This window comes from Stenella coeruleoalba (assembly GCF_951394435.1).
Source record: "Stenella coeruleoalba genome assembly, chromosome: 1".
In the NCBI taxonomy this organism is placed as follows: domain Eukaryota; kingdom Metazoa; phylum Chordata; class Mammalia; order Artiodactyla; family Delphinidae; genus Stenella; species Stenella coeruleoalba.
Window position 1 is genome coordinate 20,135,970 of NC_137169.1, and position 27,469 is coordinate 20,163,438.

Consider the following 27,469-nt stretch of genomic DNA (forward strand, 5'->3'; position numbering starts at 1 on the left):
GAGCATCATTGCCAAATATCAAGTGAGATATTTTACTTATCTGTTACGTTCATTGCTGATTTTCTCTCTCAGGAAAGGAAGCGCCACCAGATCACTCCCTGAGGACCCGGCTGGCCCACAGCAGTGGCACATTAAGTAGCTGTGGAATGAGTGAAAGAGTGACTTGTGGGGTGACCCATAGGAAAAGCTGACCCTGCCTCCACTTCTGCCATTTCCTGTCTGTCCCCACACAGGCAGCTGCAGTGATGTCATTGCCTCAGACGCCTTTTATGGCCCCCTGGGTTAGCCAGCCCCTCTGAGCACTCCCACAGTCCCCCTTCCCTCGTCCTGTAATTGCTTGGTTACTGGTCTCTCTTTCCCTGGGACAGTGAGCCTGGGAGGGTGGGACTGTGCTTCTAGCTCAGGAGGTGGAATGGTGCAGAAGTTAAAGGAACGGATGGCCTGGGTCTAAATCCAGGCTGAGGTGTGGGGGGAATGAATCAAGTTACCTAAGCTCCCTGGGCCTCCATTTCCTCATCTGGAAAATGGGGATAATAATAGTATCTCCCTCAAAGCCCTCACAAGAGAGGATTGAATAAGCTAATGCACTGGCACTCAGAGCCATGCGTGGCACATACTAAGTATAACATGAATGTTAGCTATTATTGTTCTTCAATACTGCATCCACAGTGCCTGGCACACAACCTGGCCCATATTTAGTGCTCATTAAGTATTTGCTGGATAAATGAATGCAGGAGTACAGGCCCAGAGGATGAAGAAATGGCATGAGAACCTAGAGAAGCTCCGTAACGCAGCCGGAGGATAGCTACGGAAACTTCCTACAGGAAGGGAGCCCTGGCTGATCCCCGTAGGGTGAGGAGGAGTTAGCAGAGGAAGGTGAAAGGCAGGAGCAGCACATGCAACGGCCCCTCTTCACGGGAGAGAACCCGATGTGCGCAGGAAAGTCGGCCCCTCACCTAGTGACTGACCCTGTAGAGCAAGGAGGTCAGATTCCCCCTCTGTTGGCCATTCTGAGGACTTTCTTGGGTGTGTGAACTGTGCCCCACCCCAGACTGGCTGCCCACTGAGAGGATAACATTCCCATGGTAGCTCCCTCATCAGACCAGCGGCCCTCTGAGATCAGAGGAAGGCAAGAAGGCAGGAGGCTGCCACTTGTTGAGGGACACCCACAGGGTAGGCCTAGCTTTGACCAGGCTACTGTCTCATGGCAGATATTATTATTGCCTTCCTAGAGAAGAGGGGGCAGAGGCCCAACATCATCCAGCCAGTAAGAGGTGGAAGCAGAGTCCACTCCAGGTCTGCCGGGCTCGCTGTGGCTGCCTTCGTCAGACTGGGGCTTCCGGCAGGCAGAGTCTCTCTCTCTCATCATTTCAGCGATTCCTCAGTGGGTGACATCACCCATTCCTGACTTCCCTCATAGAGCACAGACCCAAGAACTGAGCAGGGGGGGAAACCCTCAGTGGGGTGTGGACTAATGGAGAGTCCGTTCGCCCTCAGAAGGAACTCCCCATATGAACTGGAGTAAGCATCCGGTCCTACAGACCCTTCCCACAGAGCTCCAGGCAAGGGCTGACCTGTGCGCCTGAGTGTAAGGTGCCACGAACGGGCCTGAAAAAGCTGGAGCTGGAGCTGGATAGGACTGGTGGAGGGTGAGGGCGGGGCAGCTGAAGGAAGAGGGACCAATCCTGGGAATAGCTGGGAGCACCTTGCCCAGTACCAGCCCCCCAGCCCCTTGACACCTCACTTATCTCATCTGTTGATGGAAGGGGTTAAGTGGAGAGCCTGCCTACCAGCCAGGAGCGAATCCCGCATCTGTGGTGACCAGTGGCAAGCTCTAAGGACTCAGGTCAGGAGCTCCGGGTTCAAATCCCCACCCTGCCACTCCTTAGCTGGGTCACCTTATGAGATACCATCCCCTCTCTGAGCTTCACTTTCCTCATCCATAGGAAACACAACAGTGATAAACTTTGGCCTTGGAAGGTTGATGTGAGAATTCAGAGACAGAGGTTGTGAGAGCTCAAGGCCAACTGTGAGGTGTGGGCCCTGGGGGTTATTATTAATAGCAATCCAGAAAACGGGTTTGGAAGGGGTTAAGTGGAGACCTTGCCTCCCAGCCAGGAGCGAATCAGGGCTGGCAGGGGAGGAGCCAGGCTGCCGCTAGGAAAGAGATCTAGACTGGCCAGATGCTGCCCTGAGAGGGGACGCAAGACACCAGCGGGGCTTGGGGACCATGGGGCAGGGGCTTGGCACGGGGTCCCTGGCCTCTGCACCCTGATAGCTCCAAGCCAGAGGGTGCAGGACCAGCTACTAGCGTTGGAGGGAGGAGGGGCCGAGCCGCCTGAGCCAGGACAGTGGGAGGGTGGGAGAGGACCAGGACCCAGAGCCCTCCCAGTCCCCCAGGTAGGGGCCACTGGCTGCACTCAGGCCTTGACCTCAGCTGACTCTGAGAGCCCACATGGGATGCAGGGTCTAATTTAAGCACCAGCTGCAGGGCCTACAGCCCAGGAGTGCCTGCCAGTGGGCACAGGTGTGGCCAGGCTGCTCTGGGGCTGCTCAGGCAGGGGGAGGATAGGGGACACCAGCCCTGCTTCCACCCAGCCCTGCACCCCGGCCAAGCCGCCTCCTGTGGGAACCCTCATGGGTCCCCCATGGCCTGGCAGACGGCCCTCCTCTCCGTTGAGGCCAAGGTCAGGGGGTGCAGCCAGGAGGGCAGAAGGACACTGCCTTGCAGTCTGGACAGGGGTTGCATCAGCCTGAGCAGCGCCAGGGGAAGGGGGCCCCGCTGGGAGGGCAAAGGCTGGCTTGGTTGTCCAAAGGCCGAGGAAGCAGAGTCCTGACCGCAGGAAGGCAGGGCCAGAGAGCTGGGTCCTACCTGGCCTCCCGGTGCCTGGCCTGTGACTTGCTGTTTGATCTTACACAGGCAGCCTGCCCTCGATGGGCCTCAGTCTTCCCATCTGTATGATGAGGGTGCTGACCTAGAAGGTGGATCCCAGTCCCAGAGGCCTACACTCAGGCCCCCGCTCCTCCTGCTTCCTGCAGCCCTGGCTGTGGGTGGCCACATGCAGTCGTGGAGACGGAAGTCCCTCTGGCTGGCACTGTTGGCCTCCTGGATCCTCGTCCTGCTGGGACTCTTCCCCCTTCTCCGCCTGGCAGTGCCCACCAGCCCCCGGGCAGGAGCCCCCCGAGGCTGGCCCCGCTGGCTGGACGCAGAGCTCCTGCAGAGTTTCGCCAAGCCTGGGGAGCTCCTGGAAGATGGCCCTCGACCTCCTCAAGCCCTCCGTGGCGGCAGCTGCAACTGGGGAGCTTGCTTTGACACCTCGAAATGCAGAGGCGGTGGCCTCAAGGTATTCGTGTACCCAGCGGCTGGACCCGTCTCTGAGACTCGCCGCAGGATCCTGGCTTCCGTCGAGGGCTCCCGCTACCACACGCTCAGCGCTGCTGAGGCCTGCCTCCTCCTCCTCCTCAGCCCGGACACCTCCACTGGAGAGTGCGACCCGGTGCCCCCGCAGTGGGATGGGGGCAGGAACCACCTGGTCCTCAGTCTCCACCCAGCCCCTTGCCCCCGGACCTTCCAGCTGGGACAGGCGATGGTGGCCGAGGCCAGTCCCACAGTGGACACCTTTCGGCCCGGCTTTGACGTGGCCCTCCCGCTTCTCCCTGAAGCCCACCCGTTGCGAGGTGGAGCACCTGGCCAGCTGCGGCAACACAGCCCCCGGCCCGGGGTGGCCCTGCTAGCCCTGGCAGAGGACGGGGGCAGGTGGCACGTGGCAGGCACCGACTTCTCTGCCTGCCCCTGGGATGGGCGCTGTGAACAGGACCGTGGACCCAAGCAGTAAGTGGAGCTTCGCCCCTTGGGGGCTGGATGGGAAGGGTATGTGATGGGAGCGAGCCCAGGGGCCAGGGTAGAGGGCAGGATTGAGATGGGCCAACTTAGGGCTCAGCTGCAGCAGGAGGGAATCAGGCTAGAGAGCAGAGAACACGACCACCGAGATGGTGATTTGCTGCATGAGGTGTCCAAGGAAGGTTGTGGAATTCTTCCTTGGGGATCTTTAAAAGCATAAAACATGACTCACTCCTATTCTTCTTCTTTTATTCCAATCCTTCCTTCCCTAATATTTTATTTAACATACAACTCTATAGTGTTTACTATGTGCTAAGCACTTTTTATAAATGATTATAATAAAATAATACTAATCTTTATCTTTGAAGCGTTGGTGTACCAGACACTAAAGCTCAGAGAGGTTGAGTAACTTGTCTGAGGCCACCCAGCCAGAAAGAGCACAGCCAGTATTTTAATCCAGGATTGGCTGGCTCCAAAGCCTTCAGCCTCAGAATTCTGGGGTTTAAGCAAGAGTTTATGATCAGTCCTGTCAAATGCCTCAGAGCCATGGTCACAGATGGAAGCTGCTCCTATGTCTAGTTTCCGGGATTAACCTCTCAAGGTAACAGGCTTTGGTTACAGCAAATATGAATTAAGTCAGACCTACAGAAGAATTCCTACCAGTGAGAGTGCCTGAATATATACAAGAGGCATGGGGACCCATGGGGACATGGAGAGCTCACTTAGAAACTTCTCTCTGCCTGGGCTAGTGGTGGTGACACATCTCAGGTGGTAAAGCAGTTAACGCCTAAGCACCCCAACCCCTGTGCAGCCCCCAGGAGGCCAGCAGTATCCAAAGTCTGGCTGGGCAGACTGGAGGTGGAACCTGTCACTCTAGAATCCTTCCCTTGTCCCCTGTCTCACGTATCTCCCTATTCTTTGCTAGAACAACATGGCTTATTCTGAGCTCCACTTCCCTCCCAGGAATTCTTCACGTGGCCAAGCTCCGTTTTTGCCTCTGTTTGGGGGCTTCTGGGGCTTTTCTCAGCCACAGGGCTCTTGTGGGAATGGAATCTCTCTACCTCCTGAAGGCACATGGCCTCCAGGGAGCCCCGCAGCCAGGGGTAAGAGCAGAAAGGCCCCTCAGTCCCCATGGCCCTTCTGCTAGGACCCATCCCTAGCAGGCATCCTCGACAATCACCCAAAAAGCTGCGGATCCCGTCAGGTACCTCAAACTCCAAACTCAGACAGAGCTCACCTTTGGTGACAGGGTTCTCCGCTCACCTTGCCTGGCCTTACTTCTGACTAGGCACTTAGCCATTCTTGGTTTCAGGAAGTTCTTCTTTCAGCTGACTTTAGTTACAGCTAAATGCAGTCGGTTACTGCTGAATATGAAAGTTATTTCAGTCTGAACTTCTCTGAGAAACTGAAACTTGGGGAGTGCACACAATAGGCAGGCGCTCACTAAATGTTTACTGATTGAATCCAAATTGGCCAGAAGTGGCCAACGTTTTCTAATAGGCGTGGGCCACCCTCTGAGTAGCAGTTTTGATAAGTGTATTTCCAAGGTGTGATGCCTGACAGCCTCTAACCGTCCTCTGAATGTCTAGCTTTTCTGTCTTTGGCCTCAACCCACCTGCAGGCGACAGGACTTGTAATCTCTGGAGTAGCTGGAGCCTCAGTTTCCCTGACGTGCCAGGCAGCTGCCTGAGCAGCTAGTCAAGTATAGGGACAGAGACAGCGGGAGGCCCACAGCCACAGGCCAGCGCCCGCAAGGTGGCCTGAATAAACAAGTGTCGGCCAGAGAAAGAGGCGATTCAGGTCGCTGCCACCGTCCCACATTCACTCCGCTGGGGGAAGGGAGGAGGGGAGAAAGTGGGCATCTGGGGAGACCCTGCTCCGCCGCTTTACATACTTCATGGCTAATCCTCTCGAGCACCCTTCAAGGGAAGTGTTATGATCCCCATTTCAGGGAACAGGAAACTGAGGCTCAGAGACGTGGAGGCAGCCAGCCAAGGGCCTTGGTGACGAGCTCCGCGGTTCACCACAGCCTCCCTCACTGCTCCGATCAGGCGCTCAGAAGCAGCAGAGCTGGGATTAAACCCCGCTTCTGGCTCCAAAGCCCGTATTTTTCCACCTTCACTGAACAGTCTCATATTGCTTTAGAATAAGCCTCCACCCGTTTAAATTGTTATTTATTTATTTTTATGAATAGGGAATTCATTCACATGGTACAAAATTCCAAAGGCACAGAAGAGTATACAGTAAAAACTCCCTCCCACCCCTGTCTCCAGCCACCCAGTTTTCCCTCCTGGAGCCAAATACCCTTTCTAGTTTCTCTTGTGTCTTTTCTGAAGTACTCTGGGTGTATATAAACAGGTGTATATGCTCTCCCCTGCTTTGGGGTTTTTTTTTACATAAACTTAATGCATGTTTTAAGGTCCCCTGGCCTGTCGCCACTGGGCACACGAGGTGCAGTGCCTAGGGCCCATGATACTTCAGGGGCCCATGAAAATGTTCTCATTTCTTTGAAAATCAGAAGAAAAAAGTGAACTTCTAAATAGAAGAAAATGCTTTCATATATAATATTAGTATGTTCATTCTTACACCAACACAGTTATCGAATATAATTTTTATATTTTTATGGCTGAGGGACTGCAAAGGCCAAAGTATGCAGGGCACTGGAAGTCGCAATGCAGCCCTGCCTGTGGCCATGGGTGGAGTCACCTTGATAGCAGCCTTGGACACTGAGGCCCCAAGTCCATGCCAAGCACTTTACAGGGTCACAAATCATCAGCAATCACAACGAGATCCATCCCTTCTACCACACACACTCACACACACACACACACGTGGAGGTGCTCGTCTAGCCTCTGATGGGGAACTCACCACCTCCCAAGGCCACCCACTGGCTATTCTCAGCCAGCTCCATTACTAGAATTTGTGCCGAAACTGACCTTTCAAACATTTAGTCCATTGGTCCTGGGTCTCTCCTCTGTTGCACACTGAGCATTCATTTACTTAGCCCCCACTGAGTGCCCATACTCCGCCAGGTGCCCTGCTACGCCCTGGGGATACTGGATGAGGGAGGCACAGCCCCAGCCCTCAAGTAGCTTAGTCTTATTAGAGAGACAGACAAGTCACTGGTGTGACACACATTGTTAAACAGAGAGAGGGTGGGCAAGCTGCCTGCCCGGCTCCTCTACTTCAGAGCTGTGTGACCACTTTAGGCCTCAGTTTCCTCATCTGTAAAATGGAATATTAACAGCACATACCTCCCATCTCATAGGGTTGCTGTGAGAATGAAGTGAGTCAATGCATGTAAAGCACCTAGAACAAAGGACATGCTCAGTAAAGGTTAGCCTGGCTCGTTACTACTGCAGTGCACATAAGGGCTGTGGGAGCAGAGAGGAGGGAGCCATCTCTGGAGAGACCAAGGAAAGCTTCCCAGAGGAGGCGATATTTGAACTTTATACATTAAGATCGAGTAGGAGGAATTCTTCGGGCTGCAAGGCAGGAAGGGGTGCTCCAGGCTGAGAGAGAAGGAGGTACAAAGACACAGAGGGAACAGTAGACGTTAACGAGGACTGACTGATACAGTGTATTCAGCAGGCTCTCTGGCTCTGGGTTCTCTGAAGCCTTAAACTTAAGGGTTTTCAGTCCCTTAGGGCTTTACTGGGGGAGGAGGAGAGGGCTGTGGCTGGCTGGTGCCGTGGCTCTCAATGAGGTGGAGGGTGTCCTGTTTTTAACTTGTAGCTTTTTCCAGAAGAAGCCTGGAGGGACACCTGAGCATCGGGCAAACGAGGCTGGGTCCTCGGGGAAACCCCTGGGCAGCAGGTCTGGGGTGGTTCAGATAACCTGGGGCCAGGAGTTAGCACACGTTGGTTCCAGTTCCAGCTCTGCCCCAGCCCTTTCTGAGAACCTGAGCCAGTCCTCGGGTCTCTCTGAGACTCAGTCTCCCCATCTGTGCAATGAGGGTTGGTCCAGAGGCTAAGTACTCCTAGGATTGCTTCTTGAAGGTTCAGACTCAGGACCAGATAGACTGTAGCTGAGGAGGGTCCTGGAACCCTCTAGGCCCTATTCAACAGTCCCACTCTGAGCAGGCCTGTGAGCCCTGGAGTCCTGCACACACACACACACACACCCCGTAGCCAGGTCATGGGCACTCCTTCCCTGACTGGGCAGCTCCCGGGTGGTGGCTCTGAGGAGGCTGTGACTCCTACCCCTCCCCCCAACAGGCACACACAGCCTGAGTGTGGCCCTGGGGCTGGTGGGGGGAGGTGGGAGGAACAGAGGAGGCCTGTCCTCTGGGCGAGGGGGCCTCTGGGCAGCGGCTTCCTGTGTGGTTCCAGGCTGGGGGCCCAGCCCACCTCCTGACAGAAGAGCTTTTCACGGGCCTGGGCTCTGAGGACGGGGAGAGGGCAGGGCATGGAGGCCACTCAGGTGAGGGCCGCCCAGAAGTCTGCATGAGGCCAAGAGGTGGGAGGGCAAACGCGTGCTTGCCCAAGTCAGACCAGCCTTGGAAACGTCAGCTCCCACCACCTCCCATTTTGCAAACGAGGGAACCAAGGTCCTAAGAAGAGAAGGGAGGTGTCTAATACCACCAAGGGCAGCAGCAGAGCTAGAGCTGCTACCCCAGCTGTGGGCGAGGGGCAGTGTATGGCTGGGCGTGTGCAAGAGTGTCTGTTAACATATGAGAACATGGTGGTGGGTTTGTACATTGTGAATTTGGGATTGTTAGTGTGGAGGGCTGGGGGGCCATCAGGGGAGTCAGGGGGGTGAGGGGCAGCTGTCTCAGGTCTCCTGGGTGCAGGGCCCCCTCCTGTGCTCCTTAGGACCCACCCTGGGGCAACGCTACCTAACGCCACCTTCTGCCTCATCCCTGGCCGCAGTCCTGATGTCTTACACTTCCTTCAAGCCCTGCAGGTACAACCCCGACTTGGGCATCCCCCATCCCTGTCCCCCTACACTCCTGAGCTGGAAGGGCAGTCTGGGCCCAGGCCAATGGGAAGGGCCGGTGAGCTGCCCACTCCTTTACTCTGGGACTCAGATGTGCCTACAGCCATATTCACTGCACCCTCTGCAGAACACCCCCCCAAAACCCCCCAATTTTCTCTCCTCTGTATCCCTTGCCCCCAATGCAGAAGTTGCTGACTTGGAAAAGGGAGGAGGGGTGAGTGTGTGCAGGGTGGGACTGGGCTCCCCAGTGACCTCCCTACCCCCCAGGCTGGCTGCATCCCTGTGCTTCTCAGCCCTCGCTGGGAGCTGCCCTTCTCTGAGGTCATCGATTGGACCAAGGCGGCCATTGTAGCTGACGAGAGGCTCCCACTTCAGGTAGCTCAGGGTCCTACCAATGGGGTGGGGACTAGACCCGGGACATGGGAGGACCCCGGGATCCCGGCCCCCAGGCTGGTCTCGGTCCTCATTCTTATCCCCCACCTGTGTATATTGATGATTTTGCGCCCAGCCCCAAGCCTCTGGGGTTCTGAGAGCAAGAACTCAGCCTCTTTCAGCCTCAGTTTCCCCATCTGTACAATGGGATAAGTTAGACCAGATGATCTCCATGGGCTCAACCCCACTGGTCCATGACTGATTAAATACCTAGTTTAAAGGAAAGCCACAAAAAATCCAAAATCTGAGTGCCTACGTGGAGCTTGGGGTGGGGAAGCAAAATGCAGAGTGACTTTTCCATCTGATGAAACTCATTTTGCCCAGCTCTGAAAAACATATGCATGAGCCTTGAATCCCCTGAGAGGTGAGAATGGTTTAAGAAGTTAACAGGAATAGCCCCCACTCACTGAGCCTCTACGATGTGCTAAGCCCTTAATATGTATCATCTAATCTAATCCTCACAGCCACCCTACGAGGCAAGTACCATTATTGTTCCCACTTTACAGATGAGGAAACAGACTCAGACGGATTAAGTGGCTCATCCACAGTCACACGGTTACTAAGTGGCATTTAAACTCAGCTCTGTGTGACCCTTGAGCTCTTAACTGCTAAGTTACCTAGGATTTTGCCAAGGCTGGCAGCTGCCAACCCACTTGGAGAAATGTGGGGAGCGGGCTTCTGCTTCCCAGACCTCCAACCTAGGTTGTCCCCACCCCAGGGTGAGTCAGGGCCTTCCAGGGCCCCATGCCTTCTCCTTTGCTCCCTCTGTGCCCCAGGTCCTGACTGCCCTCCAGGAGATGCCCCTCACACGGGTCCTTGCCCTGCGTCAGCAGACCCAGTTTCTATGGGATGCCTACTTCTCCTCGGTGGAGAAGGTCGTCCATACCACTCTGGAGGTGAGGGGGATACACCTGATGGGGGCTCTGGGGTTCGGGTCTGCCTCATCCCTGCCCCTCTCCATGCCCCTCTCTTCTGACACCTCCTCTGCCCTGGTGTTTGGGCTTCCCCCTTGAAGATGCTTCTGGGATGAATCAGAGACCTGGCTCGGAGCTCTTGGATGAGTTCCTTCTCCAGTCTTGGCCTCAGTTTCCCCATCTGTAGCAGACAGATTTCAAAGCATGTGCCAACTCCAGCTGATGGGCATTGGTTGCCTGGGGCATATGTTGGGAGGGATTCTGGGTCCGGAAAAAATGTCATGACCTGTTAGTGGTATCTGCCATGAGTGAAGACAGCATCACTGAGTGACCCCCTACCCTGGACTTCTGAACCTTTCTGTCCCCAGCCATCTGGTGTTGCAGATGCTACCCTCCCCAGATTCCTGAAGGGCGAGGTGTGGGGCGGCACCAGGTCCTCACTTCCTCAGACCCCGCCCATGGCCACACTGGCCGCTCCCTCTGCACAGCCTTCTCTCATTTCACAGATTATTCAGGACCGGATCTTTGGACCCTCTGCTCACCCCTCGCTACTATGGAACAGGCCCCCAGGGGCAATCCTGGCCCTGCCCACTTTCTCCCCAAGCCCCTCGGACTTCCCCTTCTACCACCTACAACAGGGTATGCCCTAGAGATGGGACAACTTGAAGTCCCCTCATCAACTCTCCCCAAGTCTCTGCCCCAGCCTCAACCATAGAGCCCCAGCAAGCCCCTCCCCAAATCTCCCACATCTTTTCTGGCTCCCCAAGTCCCCAACTCAGGTCATTCTCGGGGGGTTCTGTCCCCTCCCGCCCTAATAGCCTGTGTCTCATTCCTCCAGGCTCTCGTCCTCTGGGCAGGTTCAGCGCCCTGATTTGGGGGGGGGCTCCAGGCCAGCCCCCCCTGAAGCTCATCCAGGCTGTGGCAGGCTCCCAGCACTGTGCCCAGGTCTGCCCCCTTGCCAGCTGGGGTGCCGGGATCCAGGATGGGGGCGAGACAGGGCAGAGCCCTTGAAGACATCTGGATGCCAAGGATAACCACACATTTTGGGGGGAGGCACGGGAAGGATTTTCAAGTACCGTTGCTGCCTTCCTCTTTCAGTCCCAAGTTTCTAGTTCCTTTCCCCCACCTCTGTCCCCTCTTCCCTCATGGAAACTGACAAAGCCACCTGAAAAACAGGTGCCTCTTGTGGAGGTTGAACATACATGCATTGTTTTTATTCATCCAGCCTTTTCCGAGCACCCTGGGCTTGACGCTGAGGATGCAGAGAAAAAGTAGGAAAGGATTCTGCCCCAGATTCATATCCAGTTAGCACTTCCCAGCACACAGACTGTCAAATATCATTTCCAGAGAAGCCAGATAGGCTCTTGAGAGTACTTGGAAAGCAGACAAGCAGTTAGCTCAGCCAGGGTGCAGACGGATCAGCTTCAAAGATGGGACATTTGAACTGGGCTGGGAATGACAAAGGAGCAGGAGGAAGAGAATGAAAACCTTTGAGAGAAGACGGGGATGGAGCATGGGGTCAGGGGCCAGGCTAGGTGCGACTTGAGTTCTAATGCTACAGGTAGCTACCTTCGTGTCACTGGAATTCATGCCTTCTGGAAGCTCAGAGGCAAAAACAGGGCAGTCATGAAAGGACCTTGGCTCTAACTAAACTCCTCCCAAACTCACATATACAGCTGCTCTCCCAAACTGCTTCCACCCTGAGAAAGATTACTCCTGGGACACCCCACACACACACCCTGGCCTTCTGACCCAGACTTCAGGAACATCCCCCTTTCCTTCCAGATCTTGGTTCTCTGGAGCAGTGAGAAGCCACCCCCAACCAGGTGGCCCAAGACAGCAGTGCCCTTGACAGTCATTGATGGGCACAGGAAGGTGAGAGATGGGGAGGGATGTGGAAGGGTGGGCTCACCCCCAGAAACCTGAGATCTGGGGAGGACATACACGGTGTGATTTACTTGGGCCTGAGCCAAAGCTGGACTTCAAGTTGGGCCTGGAGAAATCAGACCATGGGTTTCAGCTGCAGGCCTAATAGAGATGATTCTCTTCCATCCCTGGCCCTTGTGAATTGTGCTTCCAGAGAACTGGGGTTTTGTGTGATGAGGGAAGGCAGAGAGAGTACATTGCTGTCTCAGGTAAGGGATAGAGGGGAAACCTGGGCAGGTGGCAGCATTTTGGGCGGGAGGGAAGGGGTGGCTTCCAAGAACCTGGGTTGGTGTGACACACCTGCCTTCCTGTGCCGTTCTGGGAAAGTCCCTTCATCTCTCCGGACCTGTTTCTTTCAAACGAAGGATGTTCACCAGGGTCGAGGTGAACATCTAATGTGACAATAGAGGAATCCTGAAATGTCAAAACTGGAAGGGCCCTAGATACCAATTTGCCCATTTTACCAAAGGGCAAATTGAAGTCCAGAGAGGGAAAATGAGGTCCTCAGGTCCGAGTTCCGGGCAGACTTGCTGTTTTCACTGCTCTTCCTTCTACACCATGTCTGCAGGGGCTCCTGCTTAGCAGATATGCAGATACTCATCATGGGAGCCTGGGGAGGGGGTCCTACGGCTGAGTTGCCCTCCGCTCCCTCCCCTTGCAGGTCAGTGACCGCTTCTTCCCATACAGTGCCATCAGCACCGATGCCATCCTCAGCCTGGATGCCCATAGCAGTCTTTCCACAAGTGAGGTGAGGACTCCCAAGAGGAGCCCTGGCAGCCCTCAGACCCCGGGAGCTGGGATGACCAGAGATCAAGAAGTCGAGCCTCCTGCTTTAGGACTTTTCAGCTCCTAGCTGCAAAAGCACTGTTTCTAGCTCCCAGTGGGGAAAGTTCCCCTAAGCATCCCCTGGAAATTTTCTAGCTCCCTTCTCCTCTCCCCTGAGTCCCCTCAGCCAGGCTGGCCTTGCCTCCACGTCTCGGGAGGCTCCTGACTGGGCAGGACGTCCTTCCTCACACCTTACTTAAATGTCTCCCCAGGTGGACTTCGCTTTTGTGGTGTGGCAGAGCTTCCCAGAGAGGATGGTCGGCTTTCTGACGTGGAGCCACTTCTGGGATGAAGCCCGTGGTGGCTGGGGCTACACTGCCAAGAGGACCAACGAATTCTCCATGGTTCTCACCTCGGCTGCCTTCTACCATAGGTACAGACGCCAGCCCCGGCGCTGGGCTCAGAGGGCCAGAGAACCCTCCTTTGAACCAAGAGCAGGGTGGCGTGGGAGCGGACACAGCAGTCAGCCGAGAGCTCAGAGACCCAGGTTCAAGGCCACTTCCCGGTGCTGTGATGGGCAAGTCTCCTCACCTCTCTTGAGGTTCAGTTTCCTTGTCTGTAAAGTGTATTCACCTCACAGGGCTGGTATGATCATCAAATAACAAAAATACATGAAGGGCTTCCCTGGTGGCGCAGTGGTTGAGAGTCTGCCTGCTGATGCTAGGGCACGCGGGTTCATGCCCCGGTCCGGGAAGATCCCACATGCCGTGGAGCGACTGGGCCCGTGAGCCATGGCCGCTGAGCCTGCGCGTCCGGAGCCTGTGCTCCGCAACGGGAAAGGCTACAACAGTGAGAGGCCCGCGTACCGCAAAAAACAATAAACCAAAATACATGAAGTCCTTGGCACACAGATAATCAACAAATGGCAGCTTGTTGTTTTGTTTTTGTTTTTGTTTTTTGCGGCATGTGGGCCCCTCACCGTCGTGGCCTCTCCCGCCGCAGAGCACAGGCTCCGGACGCGCAGGCCCAACGTCCACGGCCCACGGGCCCAGCCGCTCCGCGGCACGCTGGATCCTCCCGGACCGGGGCACAAACCCGCATCCCCCGTCTCAGCAGGCGGACCCCCAACCACTGCGCCACCAGGGAAGCCCAGCAGCTAGTTGTATTTTAAGTAGAGCCATGCAGAGGATATGGACAGTGTTTGGATTTGGGGGTGGGTGAATCCACAGCCTTCCTGAAGCTGGTCTTTGGCCTGCCATGTTTGATGGCCTTGGAACTAGCTGATCCTCCCCTCATTCTGGCTCTGAGTTCAGACTTCAGAGCCCAGGGAAGGGGGCCCCAAGGAGGAGTGAGGGAGGTGGCAGGGAGTTCACCGTTGGCTGCAGACAAGCCATAGAGCACAGAGTAGTGGAGAGTGGTGCATACTTGGGGTGGGAGCTCTCTGAGGCAGCCAGAGCTCAGTTGAAAAGGGAGCAGGACTTTGACAAGAAGCTTAGGAATTGGGGTCAAAGGGAGAGTAAGGTCAGGAGGGAGAAGAATGGGGCCTGGGGGGGGCGTTGAATTCGGCTACAGCCTCTCCCGCTCTTCCCTCCTTACCCAGGTATTACCACACCCTCTTCACCCACTCCCTGCCCAAGGCTCTGAGGACCCTGGCAAATGAGGCACCCACCTGTGTGGATGTCCTGATGAACTTCCTAGTAGCATCCGTCACCAAGTTGCCCCCTATCAAGGTGCCCTACGGGATGTGGCATCAGGAGGCCAGACCGCCTCCACTGGTGAGGATCTAGGGGGGTGGTCGGCACTGGGAGGGCCCCGGCTGGGGAAGGGATTCCCGTTCTAACCCTAACCCTTTTTGCTGCACGAGGCGGGGGTAGGGTGGGGTTCCGAGGACAGAGAAGCCCTCCAACGCATTTCTCCCCGCCCCGCTTAGGAGCCTGGGGGTCCGGGGCTCAGGCAGGAGCCGCAGCCCGCAGCCCAGAACTGCATCAACCAGATGGCGGCAGGGTTCGGCCACATGCCCCTGGTATCTTCTCGCCTCCGTCTGGACCCCGTGCTCTTCAAGGACCCGGTGTCCGTGCTGCGTAAGAAGTATCGCAGCCTGGAGAAGCCCTAGGCGGGACTAACTGAGACCCCGGCCCGGCTCCCAGCGGTCGCTGCAAACTGCCTCAGGGGAGGGGGGAGGCTCCGCCTCCTCCCTTGCGGTATCTGGAGACCCAATCAAGGCTGCCATTTAGCCAGCACGGCAGTACCCGATTGGCCAACCACCGCTTCGCCCCCCACCCCCCAGCCTAGGCGCTAGTGGCAGTTCCCACGTCGCTGTCTCTGGGGCCCTTCCTCTGCCTTCGCAGACCCCTTGCCTGGAATGCCTTTCTTGGCTTCTCTGCCGAGCTGACATCTACTTCTCTTTCAGATCCTCGCCTCCTCCACGAAGCTGCCTGACCCCCACCCCCGCCCTGGATCCTCTGCGCTTTCACAGCCGGGTGTGTCCCTTAGTCCCGACGCTATTCATGCTGCCTCGCAAGGTACATCGTCAGGCCCCAGGACTGACCCGGGAGTCCCGGGAGGGCAGGGCCGTGTCCTCGTCTCTCTGGCCTGGCAGGCCACAATATTTGACGAACAAATATTTGCGCCACAAATATTTGACGAACAGGTAGACGGAAGTGACATCAACTACATGCCTGGCTCTGTGGCGACAGTGGCGGGGGTGTGGACAGGGTGTGCGGAGTGAGACACAAAACTGCACCTCCCACCCCAGACCCCCGGGTTTTTAGTCCGGCCGGAAAGCAGCTTCTCGCAGAATCCTGGGCGCAGCCCTCGCGCCCCAATAATAGAGCAGAGAAGTGCCAGGGAGCCGGTTTCGGGGCTCCCTTCCCTACCTGGCGGAGCACAGTTGGGGGACGTATGGGAACGCCGGTGGCCCTGCCGGCCCGGGCTCGGGCCCCTCGGCTCAGGCACTGCCGTCGTTCTGCATTACCAGCCTGGACCACTAGTGGTCAGCACCGCGCCGCGCTCCCTCCCCCCGGAAAGGGAAGGAAGCTCGAAACGCCCATCGGGTGGGATTAGGGGGAGTGGGGACGTCGGGATTGGTGGTGCGCAGCTTGAAGTCGGAAAACTGGTTGGCCCACACACTTAGGACTAAGAAGGGGCCATTTCTAGGTGGGCTGTGTGGGAGCAAGGGAGGTCCCGAGCGACCAGGTGGTGAGAGTGGAGAGGGGGAGGGGACGCTGGGTTCTCCTGGGTTCACCCACCTGGAACTGGAATGATCACTTCCGAAATAAAGCGCGTGTCTTTGCCCCTTTGCTCAGGCTATAAATACCTCTACAGCAGCTGCGCGGGGGGAGGGGGACTCAGGTCTTGCCTGGGAGCTGGGGCCACTCTAGAGGAATGGGGATGTGGGTCCAAACCAGCTCCAGGGTATCCGGTTTTTCTGCTTTGATGGCCTCGCAGCTTTGGAAACTCCCGTGACTAGTGATTAGCTCTCTGGCCAGAACATGGTGTCCCCAAGGCCTCCCACGTCCATCCTCCTGTTTGACCTCTGGCCCCTGGATGACTCAGGTCATCCCCAGAGCCAGTCACAGCGTGGGATGCAGAGAAGGCTCTTTGGGGAGGCGTGGGGCTGCTATATTCTTGAGATGGAGGGGGGACTGGGAGTTTAAGGAGAGGGAAGACAGTCTGGCACTGAGTCAAGGACAGTTGTTGAGGAAGCACACAGCTGCAACCCAGGCAGCCTTCCCAGAGTGGGGAGGACTCCAAGTGCCAGGCCCAACTGAGGGAAAGAGACACCTTTTCCCTCCCCACTCACAGTTGCAGCACCCAGAATACTGAACTACCTTGGCATGGCCTTGCCTGTGGGCTGCCAGGCCCAAGGTCTCATACTGTACCAATATGCAGCCCAGAGCAGGTCCGCAGCCCCTGCTGTAGGGGGAGGCCTAGGGCTGTGGGACTTTGGGCAAGTGACTCAACCTCTCTGAGCCTCAGTTTTCTCATCTGTAAAAATGGAGGACAGCAATGACTGTCTCTTGAGAGGTGTGTAAGGACTTGGAATATAGCAAAGCCCAGGATCCAGGTTCCTGCGGCCTGCCATGGCTGGGGGGAGGGAGGAATTTGATTCCTAAGATTGGGGTGGAGTGGCGCTTCACCAGCAGTCACACACGCACACACACACACACACACACACACACTTCCAAGCCAGCACAACTTCCCACAGACTTGAAGGGGCCGAAGAACCCTCAAACCTAGATCACAGCCAACCCTGGATGACAGTACTGGAAAGGCACAAACAGGTCGTTTCACAGATGGGAAGAGAGAGGCTCAGAGTGACCAACCCCTCCTCCTCCTGCTGTGGGTCAGGACAGAGTCAAGACAAACCCAGTGCTGCCCCCCGAGGCTGGGAAGCCCACCAGGCCCCTCAGGCCATCCTTCCAGAATGATGATAAAAGCACCCACTCTCCCACAACCACCATATGCTCAGCTGACTTTAGTTCCAGTCCTCACAACAACCCTGTGAGGTAGGTGTCAACATTCTTTGTCCGCAGACGAGAGGGGCGCTGACCTGCCTAAGGGCAGAGACAGACCACTAGATCAGAGCCACCTGATGACTGGGCATGCTGCCTCCTCTGTGAGACTGGGGACAGGTCCCCCGGCTTCATCTTGGAAATACAAGCCACCTCCTAATTCAGGAATCTTCACACACACCTCAGGAAGCCAGGGGTTCCTGTTCAGGTTGTACCCTCTGTGTCCTCCATCCCCAAGTTTTGAGCAGGCCAGGCCATACCGACAACAGAGCTGGCCCAACCATACCCAGTGTCAGGCTCCCCGACCCCGGGACACAATCAGGGCAAGAGGAGTGGCCCGGGGCCTGTGGGGCTGTTTGCGGGGGACCCAAGCTGAAACCTGTGCCCACCTCCACCTCTCCCGCCAGCACACCTTTGTGTTGGCACAGCTTCCTGGGCGTTGGCGAGGTGGGGGGAATAAAGAAAGAGGAAACCAGCAGGTCCTTACCTAGTCAGAAGCCCCCTACCTCCACGAAAAGGAAACATTTGGCTCTCAGTGAAATGACTCAGGCACAGATCAGCCTCAGGTGCCCCCTGGCTCCCCATCTCAGGGGAGACCCGTATGAGTGTGCAGAGTCCTCACAATTCCCCAACTCCCCATGGCCTCCTTGTAGCATATTGTTAGAGGCAGAGGAAGGGGGCTCTGTCCCAGGGCTTCTTTATGGATTCATAAGGCAAAGGCCAGACAGACTGAAAATGGGAAATGAGGCAGGCAGGTGAGGGGACAATGAGTCTCCCCTCTGTCACCCCTCACTATGCCCCACTGCCTTTCCAGAGGCTAGTGGTAGGGCGGCATTAGCTGAGGATGAGGCCCAAACCCTGCCCCACCGGGAACTGGAAGAGTGGGGTCACACCAGCTTTACACCTGCAGAGTTCCCATCCCGGGGCTGGCGGGAGTCAGATGGGGGAGACGGGGAAGAGCCCGTTCCTGGAGTGGGACGAGCCTCCTCCACACTGAACATGGAGCAGCAGTCAGGAGAGTGACCTGGTTTATAACCCACCTGGGGTAGGCAGAGTCCTGGCTGGGCCTGGGGGACACTCAGTCCAGCCGTCGGCAGGCCTGTCCATGCCCCAGTTGGTGCCTGGCCAGGCAGTCAGTCCGAGGGACCCTGGCATGACTGACAGTCCTTCATGTCCTCAGAATAGTCCTCTATCTGGATGGTCACGGTGTGGAAGTGGAACCTACCCTGCAGGCAGGTCCTGGCTGCCTTCAGCACAGCCTGGGCGTCTGCATTCCCAGCTGGGGGCAGAGAGGACACATGAGGGGAGGCACCAGAGAGCCGATGATGCACTCCTGGGCCCTTAGGAATGATGAGGAGCCTCAGTCTCATATCCTACCCCCAGCAGAACAAGATAGGGGACGATGAACATCAAGAAACCCCCAGACTCACTCCTGTACCAGGCAACCCTCTGGTTCCCATACCTGGCACAACCCTGAAAGAGCAGGAAAAGCACTGGCTTTAAGGCTAGGAATCTTTCCTCTGCCACTGATTAGTTGTAAGAGCCTGGGCGAGTGACCTTATAACCCCCCACCCCCCAACCTCAGTTTCTTCATCTATAAATGGGACTGTGATGACCAAATGAAATAATGTATGTCAAGTACTCAGCATGGGGTCAGGTCCAATGCATGGGCACTGCAAGCATCTGGGGTCATCTGGACCCATCAGGGATGGCCCCGGGCCTCCCGCTGCCTCTCTCTCACCCACCCCAAGTGTTCCCACTACTCACCGATGGCGACATGGACAGACAGGATAGGCTGGGCCACAGTCAGCGCCCAGATATGCAGGCTGTGCAGGGCTTCCACCCCCTCCACCGACAGCAGCAGATCCCGCACAGCCATGAAGTCCATGCCCCTGGGGGTCCCTGAGGATGGCAGGGACGGGGGCTGAAGGAAAGGGCGCCCTCCCACCCACGCTTGTTCCTGCTCTTCAAATGTCCCCTCACTCACACCTCCTTGGCCTGACGTTGCCCCCACCTCCCAAATGACCCCCATCATCTCACCCTATTGTATTTTCCTCTTCACACTTAACACTGTCAGAAATGATCTTATTTGTTAGTTTCTTGCTGTCTCTCCCTCTGAAGTGGAAACTATGCGAGCAGGACAATTGTTTGGTTTACCACCCTATCCTCAGTGCCTAGAACAGTGCCTAGTCCCACAGTATATGCTCTATTAAAAAAATTTTTTTTTGTCTTCAGCAAGTGGTGCTGGGAAAGTTGGACAGCTGCATGTAAGTCAATGAAGTTAGAACACACCCTTACACCATGCACAAAAATAAACTCAAAATGGCTTAAAGACTTAAACATAAGACGTTGACACCATAAAACTAATAGAAGACAGCATAGGCAAGACATATTCTGACATAAATCGTACCAATGTTTTCTCAGGTCAGTCTCCCAAGGCAACAGAAATAAAAACAAAAATAAACAAATGAGGGCTTCCCTGTGGCACAGTGGTTGAGAATCCGCCTGCCAGTGCAGAGGACACAGGTTCGAGCCCTGGTCTGGGAAGATCCCACATGCCACGGAGCAACTAAGCCCGTGCGCCACAACTACTGAGCCTGCACTCCAGAGCCCACGAGCCACAACTACTGAGCCCACGTGCCACAACTACTGAAGCCCGCGCGCCTAGAGCCCGTGCTCCACAACAAGAGAAGCCACCGCAATGAGAAGCTCACACACTGCAAGGAAGAGTAGCCCCCGCTCGCCACAACTAGAGAAAGCCCGCGTGCAGCAACAAAGACCCAGCGCAGCCAAAAATAAATTAATTAAAACACAGAACAAAACAAAAAAAACCTACTTTAAAATAAATAAATAAATAAAATAAAATATGGCACAAATGAACCTATCTACAAAACAGAAACAGACTCACAGACATAGAGATCAGACTTGTGGTTGCCAAGGTGGCAGGGAGGGAGAGGAATGGACTGGGAGTTTGGGGTTGGTAGGTGCAAACTATCACATGTAGAATGGATAAACAAGGTCCTACTGTATAGCACGGGGAACTATATCTAATCTCCTGGGATAAACCATAATGGAAAAGAATATTAAAAAAGAATGTATGCATGTGTATAACTGAGTCACTTTGCTGTACAGCAGAGACTGGCACAACACTGTAAATCAACTATACTGCAAATAAAAAACTTTTTTTTTTTAAAGAAGGGAACCTGGGGATCCCTGCACCCACATAGGGAATCCTGATCATCACTTTCATCTGGGTCAGTCACATTCTTGGAGAAAAAGCTCTGACCTGCAGCCAAGCACTCCTGTTGACCCCAAATCAGGATCTAGACCAACCCTGACCACACAGAGACCTATGACCCAAGATCCTGAGCACAAGCAAGCTGGGTGAATGCGTGCGGTACCTCAGGGCAGACCATCTGCCACCAATCAAAGCCCTGCCACGTCCTCTGGAGGTGGGGTCCTCAGAAAGGAAGGCCTGAGCTGCAGTGGATTCCGCAGTCTTGTCCAACACCAACTGTCTTTTTCTGATCCTCAGTCTGCCCCGCCCCGACCCCACTGTGCAATGAGAAACACAAACCTCACCCCCCAAGGGAAGGCAAGTGGAGACTCAGGAAACATGAGGAAGGACTGGAGGGCCAGGTGCTACAGACCAGCCGGAAGCCCCCTGCCTAGGCAGGGAGGACACATCCCAGCAGGGAGGAGGCACCCTTGGGGGTAAGAGGAAGGAAAGGACGATCCAGAGAACATTTCCAGAAACAAGCACACCTGAGGGCCCTGCTCAATGCCAAGATCAGCCCGGGGCCCCAGGAGGTTCTCCAACCTATGCCAGGCTCCAGACCATGGCCCCCCGCCAATGTGCTGGGATGCACCCTACACCCAACACACACACACACACACACACACACACACACACACACACACACACACACACACACACACACACACACACACCCCTGAACTTATATTAGAGCTGGAGAGCCAAGAGCAAAAAGGGAGCCCCAAGCCCAGGTTACCTTCCATCAGCACCAGGATCACATCTCTCAGGATGGTCAAGGTTGTCCCCAGGACGAGGATGGAGAAGAGGAAGGTGCAGATGGGGTCTATAAACTTGTACTCTGGCTACAGGAAAAGGGCAAGGCAGAGCTGGGGCTCACCACCCAACACCTTAGCCTCCCTTCTCTGCTCCCACCCAGCATTAAGTCACGGAGAGGGGCTCTCTCTGCAGGGTGGGCATGAACCTCACCCTGACCCTGCCTCCCAGTTCTCTACCTTTTATTCTGTGTCCAAAAGGACAGGCAGGACAGACCACAGTTTAGGATAAGGCACTGCACCTTCCCACCCCTCCTTGCCCAAGGGGCTGAGACACGGACGGAGCTAAATGGAATCTTAGGCACCATCTGGTCCAACATCCCCATTTTATAGATGGGGAAACAGAGGCTCAATTAGAGCAAGGGACCCACTCCACATCATGCGGCTGGCAAGGGCTGAACCAGGCTTCAAACCCAACCCTTGGCTCTTTCCACTACACCACACTGCCTCTATATGATGGGCAATGCCCAGGCAGCACACAGTCCTGGGTTTTAATCTGGCTTCACAACTTACCAGCTGGGTGACGCTGTGCAAGTCCCTGAGCCTTTCTGAGCTGCAGAAAACACCACCACCTCCCCTTCAGGGTTGTTATCAAGATCAGAAGTGCTAACACTTACTGGGTGTTGGATAAGTGTTCCTTCCCTCTCCTACCCTTTTGCCCAGAGCTGGGAGGGAGCTAGAATCTGGAAATGATTCTAGCTCCAGATGATCTAGCCTCCCTTCCCCACCCGGCCCACTTCCCTGTGTCCCCAGCTCTAACCTTGAAGTATAAAATAAAGGCTGCCACTAAAACGCCCAAGCTCTGCAGAAAGTCTCCAACCACATGGATAAAGGCAGCTCGGACACTGGGGTTCTCCTGCTGCTGGCTGGTGTCGTGGCTGTGCTCATGGCCATGGCTGTGTCCGTGGCCAGACTGGTGAAGAATCAATCCCATTCTACAGAAGTGGAGACAAGGCCAAGGGGCTCATTGAGGTAGCAGATAGAGGCTTCAAATCAGCCAGGTAGAGGCCCCCATCAGGACTGGCCTCCCCAGACTGCATGATCCCTTTGGCCACGTGAGGAGCCCAACCCACGTGGCCTTGGTTCAGAGTACCAACAGGAGAAGGGGCTCACTCCATCCAATGCCAGGCTGAATCTGGGCACAAAGATGCCCCAGTGCCAAGTCTCAGAGCAGGAAAGCCCCATAGAGGGGCCTTCACCATGTCACAGATGGTGAAGCTGAGGCCCAGAGAAGGAAGTGGCTTGCCCAAGGCCACTGAGCAAAGGTGAGAGAACCCAAAAGAGACCTCGGTGCCCTACACACCCTGCCTCTCACTGAGACCAATTTCAGGCACATCACCTTGAAAAAGGACTTGGATTCTGCCCCTAGGGACACCTGCTCCTGCAAGAACTAAACTCACCCCTCCCCATGACAGGTAAGAAGCCTCTCTGGTTATTCACTGACTTGTATGGGGTGGGAACTTGATGCTGCCCCAGGTTTACAGCTCCCGATGGCCTTGCCCTAGGCCTCAGGCAGGACCCAGGTGTTCCAGGTGCCAGAGCTCAGACCACTAGGGAAATTCTGATCCTGCGACCTATCCTGGAGTGCAGCACCTCCTCCTTCTAGCGAGGGCAGGCATGTAGGTATGCATGTGAGAAGTGGGAGGGGGAAAGACTCACAGGGAACCCAGGCCACACTCACATGATGTTCACGACCACAGCACAGCCCGACGTGATCAGCATGGTCTCCTTCTCGAGCTCATAGTCCCCAGAGATCAGCCGTTCCACCGCCAGGTACACCAGTACCCCGGTCACGACCCAGATGGACAGCACAGAGATCAGGGCGCCCAGGATCTCTGAGGAAGAACCCGGCCCCCAATACCAATCTTAGCGTGGGGCCCTAAGGCTAAGGAGCCCCCTCCTCGTCCCCACAAAGTCTGGGCCTGGGTCCGACTGGGCTCTGCTGGAGCTATGGCTGGTGTGGTTGCACCTTACCCCACCACTCATACATCTGGGAACATCTGAGCTAGAAGAAACTCAAGAAATCATCTGGGTCAACCCTTACTGTTGAAGCTGACTCATTAAAATATATACCCATTGCTCAGCTGGCAAACTAAGGCTTCTGAGGAACAGAGGCTGGGCCATCTGCCACCAAGAGGAAAATGACAATGCAGCGCAGAGATGAACTTCAAAAGGCTTTGCTGAACTTCCCCTCCCCCTAGAGCTGATCCATGGAGTTATGTGCAGAGTTAATGCACAGTCATTTATTCTTGAAGTCTGGCCACTTCATTTCTTAGGAAGGTGGACTCTCCTCCCCTGCAGGGTGGGAATTCCCAGAGGAACAGGAGACCAGGGCTAGCCCATCAGACTGGGAGCTCCCAAAGGACAGAAGCCAAGGTTAACATCCTCTTCCCCCACCCAAATCACCCTCCTGGCCTTACTCAGGGACCCAGTGCACCCACCTAAGAACCTGATCTTGACCTACCCCCTCTCCCAACTCCAACCCCATCCCAACCAGGGCCCTTACCAGCTCGATGCCAGCCGAAGTTCATGGTCTTGGTGGCTGGCCGGGAAGACATCCACAGGGAGAAGAGGCTGATGAGCATGCTGGCGAAGTCAGTGAGCAGGTGGGCTGCGTCTGTCATGATCGCCAAACTATGTGCCAGGTACCCACCTGCAGGGGCAGGGCCAAGAGGGTGGAGGGTTCTTATCAGTTCCCCAAGGAGCCAACTTCCCACAGTGTGTGTGCAGCAGGAAAACCATGAGCTCTGGAGAAAGACAATGGATTCCAGACCTCTGCACCATTAGCTGTGTCACCATGGGCAAGTGACTTACTTTCTCTGAGCCTCAACTTCTACCATCTGTGAAATGGGATTAGCAAAATCTACGTAGAGGGTGAACGTGAAAATTGAGTTCAAATTGGGCCTGTAGGGGAATTCCCTGGCGGTGCAGTAGTTAGGACTCCCCGCTTTCACTGCGTCCTCGGAATGGATTCAATCCCTGGTCGGGGAACTAAGATCCCACAAGCCGCATGGCATGGCCAAAAACAAAAAACAAAAACAAAAAACAAAAATGGGCCTGGAAAGCATAGCAGGCACTCAGTAAATGCTCCTTCCTTCTAGGCACTCAGGTCTTCCCTGACCTACTAGTTGTGTGTGATCTTGGGCAAGCTCCTAAACCTTATGGTGCCTCAGTTTCATCATCTGTAAAATAAGGAGACTAACAGCACCCATATGCCAGTGCAAGGTTGTTGTGAGGATTACATGAGACAGTGTGCATATAAAATATGGAGCTCTTAGTATTAATACTACAGGAACATCCAGGAGAAAAGCCTTTTGGATCATCCAAACTACCCATGTGCCAATTTCATTTAATTAGCAAAAAAGTCCTTACCAACGACTTCCCCAATCATGAACAACAGGCAGAAGGCACAGGCCACACAGAGCTGGCGCCACGCCCTCTTCTTCTTGAGGTCGCAGTCACTGCCAGGACCCGTCTGGGCATGACAGTAATGGTTGCTCTTGGTAGCCAGCTCAACGGTCTGCAAGTCCAGGCCAGGTGAAGACAGAGGAATCCTGCCAGCCCCATCCTGCCACAGAGATCTGTAAGACCTGTCCAAGGAGGAAGGGTGAGGGGAGGCTCAGCTCTGAGATGGGAGCAAAGAAGGCTGACTCCAGTCTTACCTCTCTGCGGGGCCTGGTTGTTCCCATGTGCCCATTTGGAAGAAGAGCTTAAGGATACTCCAAGCTCGACAGATTCTGCGGAGTGACCAGAAGCCCCTCTTTGCAGGGGGTGCTGGGGAACAACCAGTTCAGGAGTCTTGGCTCGGCGTGTTCCCTCCTCCCCCATCCCTCCCAGGGCCTGGAGGAGGCAAAGACCTTGGGAACTGGCCAAAGGGCTGGGCCGGTCCAGCCGAGCGCGGAGAAGGAGGAGAGTTTACACTCAGGGAGAAGAGCAGATCTCCCCTTCTCACGGTCTGGGGACACCGGGCCTCCCAGGGCGGGGCTGCCCCCGGGCAAAGTGCTGGCCCCGGGGCAAGGCTCCAGGCACGCACTCCCCACTAACCCGTCAGGATCTGTGCTCAGCCACAAGAGGGGAGGGATGATCCCCGTGCCCAGGCTCCATTTCCCCTTTCCTTCCTTCACCTCATCCCACCCCTCCCGTGTGGTCCCAGTTCAAGCCGCCGTCCAAACCAACCACTGGCAGGATAGCAAATGAGGAGGTGGGTCTGATGCCACTCAAATTCCCGCCCCTCCCCAGGCTCTCGCCTTACCCGGCTCCAAGCCTGGCGTCTAACAGATGCTTCCTCTCGGTGGCCTCCATGCGGTCTCGCGCGCCCTGCCGTGTACTCCCTGGAAGTTGCGCGCGGGACGCTCCGCGGCGCGCACTCACCTGCCGGGAGGGCACTGCGCGCCTTTCCCGCCGCCCCGGCGCGTGAGCCCCTCGCCCGCCCGCTCTGCCGCGAGTTCGCTCCCGCCTGGCCGTGCCGAGACTGCCGAGGGGTCGTCCCGCTGTTGCTACCGCTGCTGCCCCCACTACGTCAGCCGTGGCGCCCCGCTCCCGCTGGCTTTACCCGGTCCCCGCTACCCCGTGTGAAGCGCGCGCGTCGTGTGCAAAAGCCCGCAGGGAAGGGGGAGGGGGCAGCTGGCGGCAAAGGGCCCCGGCATTGACCCCTAGAACCCCGTCCCCTGCGCCCCCGGGGCCCAAGGAACCCACCTGGCCTGCGACACAAAGCCTAACCGCTCCCCTCCGCCCCCGCTCTGCTGCTTGGTGTTTCCGAGTTGGGACTAGTCTGCGCCGCCTTCCCCGGCTCGGCGCGGGGTGTGTCCCACCGAGAAGTTCTCGGGCCCCGCCTTGTAGAAATCCGCTGTGGGTCCCCTGAGAGCAGAAGTGTGGCTCCTAAACTCAGAATAAGGGCTCCGAGGCTGGGGTTGTGGCTTGCCCTCAGGAAACCACTGATCGGTTTCCACTCTCAGGCTGCAGACGCCCGAGACCCCCATGTTCTTCCGCTCAGGCCAGGGGGCTCCTGCGGGCGGGGTATGCCTTTCCTCAGGCTGGGGCGGCAGCCCTCCTTAAGACTGGTTGGCACTGACTAATGCATCCTCGCCACTGAAGCAGCGCCGGTTCCTCCCGTCTTGCGCGCTCGGATTAGATCTGGGGTGGCCGTCTTTATCTCCACCGCTGCACAGAGCAGGGTCGCGCTTCAGCAGCAGTCGCCATCTAGACAGAGCTGACACCACTACCCACACCATCCTTTCTCCACTGCCCCGCAGCAGTTCCCAGGAGCCCCAGGACGGTGCCAGGCGTAGTGTTCCGCCGGTGGAAGCCGGCCGGCCCTTCCTGCCGGCTTGATGCCCCCATCCAGTTGAAGCTTCGCCGTCCCCCGGCGGTTGGGTGGGAGGAGGGGCAGGGGCCTCTGATAGGCCCTCTACCTAAAAAGAGCTTTGGGCTGGGGACCTCCCTGGCCAGTCACCCCATCATCAAGGGCCCTGGGGACCTTAGCTTGGCTATGGCCCTTCACAGAGACAAGAGACTAGGGTGTGAGCCCCTATCCCACACCCCTGGGGACAAGGAGGGGCTCCTTCAGTGTCTCCCCGACAGGAGTCATCTTGTTAGGAAACTAAGTGCAAGGAGCGAGGATGGCAGCGGCATGCCTGCCTAGATTGGGTCCCCACTGAGTACCTTTCCACCTGCTCTGGACTGAGTGTGGACAACTTTTACCGCAGGCTTCCTGGTTTTCCTGTATACTCTTAGAACCAGCAAGCTCAGCGTTACCTGGAGAAGGTGTTAGAATGCAGGTTCCAGGTCCCCGCATCAGACCAACTGAATCAGAATCTCTGGATGTAGACCCTAGGAATCGACATATTTACAAATTCTCAGGGGATTTTCCGCACAGTAAAGTCTGAGGACCTCTACATAAGCTTTTATCATCTCAGACATATACTCACCTGATCTCCCCACTAGATTTTAAGCTCTTTGAGAGCTGGGATGTATTTTATACTTCTATTACAATTTAGTTTAGCTCTGAGCACCTACTGAGCACTTAGTTAAAAGCCTGTGAATTGGATTGA

At 56.0% G+C, this 27,469-nt stretch overlaps 2 protein-coding genes across 4 annotated transcripts; one reads left to right on the forward strand and one right to left on the reverse strand.

The window, feature by feature from the left end:
- Window positions 1-26,048, reverse strand: SLC30A2 (solute carrier family 30 member 2). 3 transcript variants are annotated; one of them, XM_079920946.1, is made up of 9 exons: window positions 25,672-25,688; window positions 25,082-25,193; window positions 24,792-25,009; window positions 23,926-24,072; window positions 23,101-23,254; window positions 22,180-22,354; window positions 21,344-21,449; window positions 19,098-19,232; window positions 17,272-18,609 (listed from the first exon to the last, which is right to left on the reverse strand). In XM_079920946.1, exons 2-9 carry the CDS (start codon window positions 25,114-25,116, stop codon window positions 18,464-18,466), a joined length of 1,116 nt encoding a protein of 371 aa, XP_079777072.1. In that variant the 5' UTR covers window positions 25,117-25,193; window positions 25,672-25,688; the 3' UTR covers window positions 17,272-18,463. The 3 variants fall into 3 exon arrangements, with proteins under 3 accessions (XP_079777073.1, XP_079777072.1, XP_079777071.1); XM_079920947.1 differs by lacking the exons at window positions 17,272-18,609; window positions 25,082-25,193 and adding an exon at window positions 1-139 and having other exon boundaries at window positions 25,672-26,048; XM_079920945.1 differs by lacking the exon at window positions 25,082-25,193 and having other exon boundaries at window positions 25,672-26,045.
- Window positions 2,086-15,037, forward strand: EXTL1 (exostosin like glycosyltransferase 1). Its single transcript, XM_079920981.1, has 12 exons — window positions 2,086-2,400; window positions 2,921-3,832; window positions 8,656-8,746; window positions 9,047-9,154; window positions 9,988-10,107; window positions 10,632-10,764; window positions 10,964-11,070; window positions 11,911-12,000; window positions 12,713-12,799; window positions 13,089-13,249; window positions 14,417-14,591; window positions 14,747-15,037. The coding sequence occupies exons 2-12, from the start codon at window positions 3,060-3,062 to the stop codon at window positions 14,927-14,929; spliced, it is 2,028 nt and encodes a 675-aa protein (XP_079777107.1). The 5' UTR covers window positions 2,086-2,400; window positions 2,921-3,059; the 3' UTR covers window positions 14,930-15,037.
- Window positions 26,049-27,469: the final 1,421 nt, after the last annotated feature.

What these genes read in the sequence shown, in the direction of transcription:
- EXTL1 (XM_079920981.1), top strand. Translation starts at nt 3,060, where the DNA reads ATGCAGTCGTGGAGACGGAAGTCCCTCTGGCTGGCACTGTTGGCCTCC. An exon ending in CTTCTACCACCTACAACAGG is followed by an intron (nt 10,765 to 10,963) that starts GTATGCCCTAGA and finishes TCATTCCTCCAG; the next exon opens with GCTCTCGTCCTCTGGGCAGG. An exon ending in TCGGCTGCCTTCTACCATAG is followed by an intron (nt 13,250 to 14,416) that starts GTACAGACGCCA and finishes CTCCTTACCCAG; the next exon opens with GTATTACCACACCCTCTTCA.
- SLC30A2 (XM_079920945.1), bottom strand. Translation starts at nt 25,721, where the DNA reads ATGGAGGCCACCGAGAGGAAGCATCTGTTAGACGCCAGGCTTGGAGCC. An exon ending in GACGCCAGGCTTGGAGCCGG is followed by an intron (nt 25,010 to 25,671) that starts GTAAGGCGAGAG and finishes CTCCTTGGACAG; the next exon opens with GTCTTACAGATCTCTGTGGC. An exon ending in CTTCGGCTGGCATCGAGCTG is followed by an intron (nt 23,255 to 23,925) that starts GTAAGGGCCCTG and finishes GTTCTTCCTCAG; the next exon opens with AGATCCTGGGCGCCCTGATC.